The sequence below is a fragment of the Mesitornis unicolor genome, unplaced genomic scaffold (genome assembly GCF_000695765.1).
Source record: "Mesitornis unicolor isolate BGI_N332 unplaced genomic scaffold, ASM69576v1 scaffold2910, whole genome shotgun sequence".
Lineage (NCBI taxonomy): Eukaryota > Metazoa > Chordata > Aves > Mesitornithiformes > Mesitornithidae > Mesitornis > Mesitornis unicolor.
In genome coordinates this window covers 14,304-20,524 of record NW_010156194.1, presented here as the reverse complement: position 1 = coordinate 20,524, position 6,221 = coordinate 14,304, and the positions used below count along the sequence as shown (strand labels likewise).

Here is a 6,221-nt window from a genome sequence, read left to right as displayed (position 1 = left end):
GCTGACCCCGCTGCTGCTTGGATTCATTGACAGGACAGGGCAGAGGTACCAAAGGTACTCCCTTCCCGCTCCAAACCTGCTCCCCTTTGGCCTTTCCCCTGGGCCAGGACAGGCGGAGGTTTCCTGCAGCACGACCCGAGGGAGCGCAGCCGGGAAAGAAACCTCTCGAAAAGAGAAAAAAGCCGCCCACGCACCTTTGCAATTAGAAATAACCCCGTGTCAGCACTGATTTCTGAATTTCTCCAGAGTATGACAAGAGGCTCTCGGTTTTGGACCCAGAGACGTTCCTTATGACTGTCTTGCCTCCTCCACCCCCGTAATGTGCTCTTTGAGAGCTGATAACGAAAGAAATAAATGACTTAAAACCAGCAGCTGTCCCAGCTCCAACCTCAGCAGCTGATGAGGTCCCAAGCAATGGAGGTGGGAGTCGGTGCTGGATGAAAAAGCTGAGCACAAGTCTCCAGGAGACCTGGTTCACACCAAAACCTTCATTTTGCCCCCCAGTGAAGCAGAAAGCACGTCCACAATGTCCAAAAATGAGCATCACCACTTCCAAGGAAGCTTTGCATTGCTCAATGGAGCCATGCAGGAGATGCAGCCCCAGCTCCCTGCGTGTGGGCCTGGCAGGATCTGATAAATCCCATCCCGATCGTGACAATTTTGCACGTTGTGTTATCAGATGCAGGGAGAGGAGCCTCCATAAAGCAACAAAACCCCTCCCTGCCGTACGTCCACGCAGCTGAAACGCTGGAGCGCCCGCCCCTGCGAGCTGACAAGATCAGAAAGCCACAGGACACACAAATGACAGCACGGAGAGGAGGTGGTTTGGGGAGGAAGGAGGAGGAGGAGGATGAAGCCAAGTCCAGGATGTCACGTGGGTAAGAGCTGGTTTCGGTATCAGTGGTGCCCCCTTGCTGGGATTCGCTGGCCAGGAGGGGTTTGGGTTTCAGAGATGTGCCCCCGTACGTGGGACAAAGCCCAGATTAAATGTATTGGTCTCCTTAATGGTGCACATCTGCAGCAGCATCGCTTACCTTCTCTGCCGAGTCCACCAGGTCTTTCTCGATCCAAGAGATCTCCGATTTCGCCTGCAGGACAATAAACGAGCGTCAGCACAGAGGGGCTGTGATAATCCTAAAGGGGTCCCAAAAAACCCTGTTTATCGAGACCAGGAGAGTGAGTTGCAGGTGGTGATGGTGTCCCACAGCCATCGCTCCTCGGGATGCGATCGGAGCCGCGCTGGTGGCTGCAGGAAGCAGAGCAAGCCGCTCTGAAAGGCTTTGATAAAGGACACAGAGGTGGCACTTGGTTCTGTGTGGTCTCCAAGAACCAGAGCACCACAGCCAAGGAAAGAGAATTAATTAGGTCGATTAAGGTGTAGATCAGATTTGACTCTCAGCTACCCCAAAAGCCTCTCTTGGGGTCATGGTGGCCTGGGTCTGCAGGGAAAAGTTGGGCACCCCCATGGCAAAGCCAGGGCTGCTTCTCTGCAGCCGCGTTTCTAAAGCAACCGGGAGGAAACACAACGTTCAAATCCCAAAACACGTTCAAATCCCCAAACACGTTCAAATCCCAAAACACGTTCAAATCCCCCGAAGGCAGGGCAGAAATGTCCCTTCCCAGCTGCGATGCTCTGCACCCTTACAGGGAGGGATGCAGAAGTGTTTAAAGTGAGTTCAAAGAGCTGTTTCTCAGCTGGGATTCGGCTCCTTCTCCCCCAAAAACTCAGACTTCAAAGTTTTTGCAAGGTCAGGAAGTTTTGCAATCCCCAAACCTGCTGTATTTTAACCAACGTACATAGATTTCCTATCACACCCAGGTACTTTCACCTGTTTTATTAGACAGCGAGCTAAGTTTGAACAGAAAAATCCCCCCTAAAAAACAGATTGGCTTTTTAACGTCTCCTCCGAGAGGTTCAAGTGTTTGGCTGTGGATGAGATAAAACCGATGTGACTGCAGACAGAAGGGACCTACGAGAGACTCGGCAGTGCCTTCTCTTGCCCCATTTCAAGCAGTTCCTCACCCCTGGAGAGGGCAGAGATGGAAAAGCCTTGAGGGAAGGGAGGAGCAGTGCGAAAAGAGCGAGATCAGAGTTAAGAATTAACTGATTTTCAGCTCCGGAAGCACTGAATCAGGTGAGGGGGCCCCTGCAGTCGCCTCTTCCCCTTCCTCCCCTCTCCTGCTCTGCCCTTGCTGTGGGAGCAGCCGAATCTCCTTGGTTTTGGGAGAAGGATGCCTGGGACAGTCGGATGAGACATCACCCAAAGCCGCAGCTAAATCCCTTCCCAAGCACCCCAAAATGCAGGTCCACCCCAGCAGCACAAGACACCACTCTGGGGAGCTACCAGCCACCTCCTGACACCCCCAGCCACGGGGGAGGGCATTTTTACACCATTCCTGCACCACTGAAACGGTCTTCGCTGCCTCTGGGAAAGAAAAGGAGACCCCAGCCCCGTCTGAGCCGAATTTGGAGCGGGAAGAGGAGACATCTTCTTCTGAACTTCCTCGAACCGCACAGATGGCTCCGTCACCCCAGAGCAGGGCTGGGGACACATGTACGGGTTTGCTTTTAGGTTTTTCCCAACCCCAAGTGTAAAACACGAGTCCTATTTCCTGCTTTCCACCCCTTTTGGTTTTTTTTCTTTTTTCTTTGAGGAAGCCTTTGACAAGGCAGAAGCCAAGAGACAGGTTTGTTTTCGCTCGCGTTTTGTCACTTCGCTGGTGGAGACAGTCACAGCGAAATGCAAGGAAAGGGGAAAAAAAAAACCACCAACCCCGCAAGAGCCAGAAACAGATTACGCTTTTGGCATTTCCCTTCCTATTCATCAACAACTAACCAGAAGCTGTTTTAATTTCTGTTGCTTCAACACATGCTCTGGTCCCAAAACACTCCCAAAAAATCTGGCAGCACCTAGGAAAGCCACTTCTTAGAAAGCCGTTTTACCACCAGAAACGCCTCTTCCAAAAGGAGAAGCTGTTAATTTAACTGGGATAAAGGCCCGGTGCTCCGAGATCGGGCGATTTCCCCGGTTTCTCGCGTCCTGCGCAAGAGACAGAGCAGATATTTTATGGGTGACACTTGCCTCCTGGATCCGTGGTTTGCTGCGGAAGAGGAGCCTCAGCATCTCCACCGCTTTTCGGCTGCTTACGCTCCCATGCTTTGCAGGCTGGTTTCTGCGCTCCGCAGCACCCCGACCGGCACGAGAACCCCCAGCCTCGGAGCTACGTCACTGGGATCTGTATTTTTGGGAGTTTTCGCTGAAAGGAAACTGCGGTTTCGTATGGGGAAATCGCATGGTGCGGCCGTGGCTGCACAGCACCGGCAGCCGAGCAAAAAGGCTGGGTGGTTTTAAGGGTGCTTCGGCACCGCGCTTTCCATCGGCAAATCTCAGCAGGCTTTGCCAGAGGGTCAGGGTGGGTCAGAGAGAGGAAAAATAGCACAGAAAGAGCAATTTCAGCCATGGGGGGGGCGGTTTGCACAGCTTTGTTTCTGCACCACGGTGCTGCACCCTGCTCTCCTACATCCAGGGATGCTAAAGACAGCCAGAGGGGGATGGAGATGGGAACTGGCCATGTCAGGCAGTGCAGACACTGAAGGAATGGCAGGTTTCAGCTCTGAATTGATCCTCTCCCAGTTTCTGTGTTTGCAAGGGAAGGGGTGAGCCACGGGCTCAGTCCCAGTTCCCATCCAGAGGCCATCTGCGTTTCGGCTACGCAAAACAAGACGCCCTGGATGGTTTCAGAAGTTACCCAGCTGCTCCACTGGCGCCAGCAAGTCCCAGCAACAGCTACGTAAAACAGAGCTGACATGTGCTAACCCTGCACATTTAAATCAGAATAACCAGGGACTGCCCAGTGACACCCACCGAGCGCTGGGAACAGCACCAGAGAGGGAAGGATCAGGGTTTTGGGACCAAAGCTTTGCACTGGGTGAAGATGATGTCCATCGCATCCATCTCATGCAAATCCCCCCCGGGTGCAGCCTCAGGAGCTTCACACACCTCAAATTTTGCATTGAGTTATTTGGTGCACCCTGCACAGAGCGATAACCTCCCTGCGGAGCAGCAGCCCCCGCGCTGCAGGGAGCCTGGGGTAAAGGGGACGCAGGAGGTGCTGGAGCTCTGCAAGGAAACAAGGTCACTTTGCTGCTGTAAAGAGCAGAGAGGCAAAGGCTGCTCTGCCTGGGACTTGTTTTTTAAAGCGGTGGTTCTCAAAAAGGGGAACAAACACAGCAAAGAAACCTCCCCAGCCGCTGCCTCCCCTCCTGCAGAGGCCTTATTTGGGCAAGGCTGACGGCTGCTTTCCTTCGCAACCAAAAAAATGGCCAGAACCACGTCCGTTTGGCTGCAGCGCTTGTCTGGGTCCCCTCTGGCACTCCTGGGAGCCCCCAGCCTGTGAAATCCCATGGGATGCTTGTCCCAGTGGCACCGTCCCTCCTCCAGCAGGGATGCCCAGGCCACATGAAGGGTTTCAGCTTGGATGGACTCGTGTTCAGCACGGAGGATGGGATGGGATGGATCTTTTGGGAGAAACAGGACCAAGGGAAGGGAGCTGGGCTGTTTTGCCACCAGAGGAAGCGATGGTGGAGGTGGTGTCAGCAGCTGCAGATCTCAATGCGCTCGGTTGCCATCCAGCGAGTGCCAGGAACACACTGTGGGCAACGCTCGCTGCCCCCACAGGAAACCTTCCCTCCCAGCGACGCCTCTCGAGGTCTGCGACTGCTCCGGGACCTCCTGGGAGCTGAGAAATGTCACTGCGGCCCCATGACACGTCCTGCACACGGTGGGGTCACCACTGTCCCCGGGGCTTTGCTAGGAGGGGAGAACTGGGCCCGGGCACGCAGGGGGTGCAGCTCCGTATTTGCCAGGAAAGGAGATATTTCCTGACCTGCTCCTCGTCACAGCACAGAGAAGGTGAAAACAGACGTCCAGCCAAGGAGAACAGTTTGTGAGATGAGACCGAATTCATTCAGCTGGCAAAGTTAAAAACACCACCACCACACCTGGGAGAGTCGAGGAGTTTCACTCTAACTAAGCAGGTACTGCAGTACCAAGGCTGCATTCAAAGATTAAACACCAAAGCTGCACCACACGCAATTAAAATTGAAATAATAATTGGAAACCTCAAGCAGGTTTAAAACCCTCTCTGTCTGTCCTGTTCTCCTACATGGGGTTTAACCCCAGCCCGTGCTCCCTAGGCCCTGCAGCCTCCAGGATGAAACCTCACAGGCTCCGGTTTTCCCACTGCAGCATCATCCCAAACATCACTGCCCCACAGCCCAGATCTGAGCACCGTTTCATTGCATTTTCTACGACAGGGTTACTTTTGCTCAGTATCTGCAAGAGGACATGGAGAAAAGACACATGAGCTCCTCAGCCACTTCCAACCCCTCCTGGAGCAGGAAAAGCTGCAGAAGAATTCAGCCCTGGGGGGTTTTATAAAAGCAGACAGAGGGAAGAGGTGTGCCCACAGCCCTACGAGACACCAGAGAATCAGCAACAGCTTTTGCAGGGAGAGGGAGAAATCACAGAATCCCAGAACGTTAGGGATTGGAAGGGACCTCCAAAGCTCATCCAGTCCAATCCCCCTGCCGGAGCAGGAACACCAGATGAGGTTACACAGGAAGGCGTCCAGGCGGGTTTTGAATGTCTGCAGAGAAGGAGACTCCACAACCTCTCTGGGCAGCCTGGTCCAGGGCTCTGTCACCCTCACTGAGAAGAAGTTTCTTCTCCAATTGAAGTGGAACCTCCTGTGTTCCAGTTTGTGTCCGTTACCCCTTGTCCTATCCTTGTTTGTCACCGAGAAGAGCCTGGCTCCATCCTCGTGACACTCACCCTTTAAATATTTATAAACATGAATGAGGTCTCCCCTCAGTCTCCTCTTCTGCAAACTAAAGAGCCCCAGCTCCCTCAGCCGCTCCTCAGAAGGGAGATGCTCCACTCCCTTGATCATCTTTGTAGCCCTACGCTGGACTCTCTCCAGCAGTTCCTGTCCTTCTTGAACTGGGGGGCCCAGAACTGGACACAATATTCCAGATGCGGTCTCACCAGGGCAGAGTAGAGGGGGAGGAGAACCTCTCTGCCCTACAACCACCCCCCTCCTGATACACCCCAGGATGGCATTGGCCTTCTTGGCCACAAGGGCACAGTGCTTGGGCCCACACACAAATGGGACAGCAGAAATGCTCGGGGTCATGGACAGAGCTTTAAAGGAGATTCATA

The 6,221-nt window shown here is 53.7% G+C and overlaps 1 protein-coding gene across 1 annotated transcript in view; it reads right to left on the bottom strand.

The window, feature by feature from the left end:
* Window positions 1-3,171, bottom strand: part of LOC104538957 (ribosomal protein S6 kinase 2 alpha-like) — a 17,231-nt gene extending 14,060 nt beyond the window's left edge. The window contains 2 exon segments of the mRNA XM_010182384.1: window positions 1,035-1,088; window positions 3,084-3,171. Coding sequence (XP_010180686.1) covers window positions 1,035-1,088; window positions 3,084-3,125 — 96 coding nt within the window. The 5' untranslated portion in view covers window positions 3,126-3,171.
* Window positions 3,172-6,221: the final 3,050 nt, after the last annotated feature.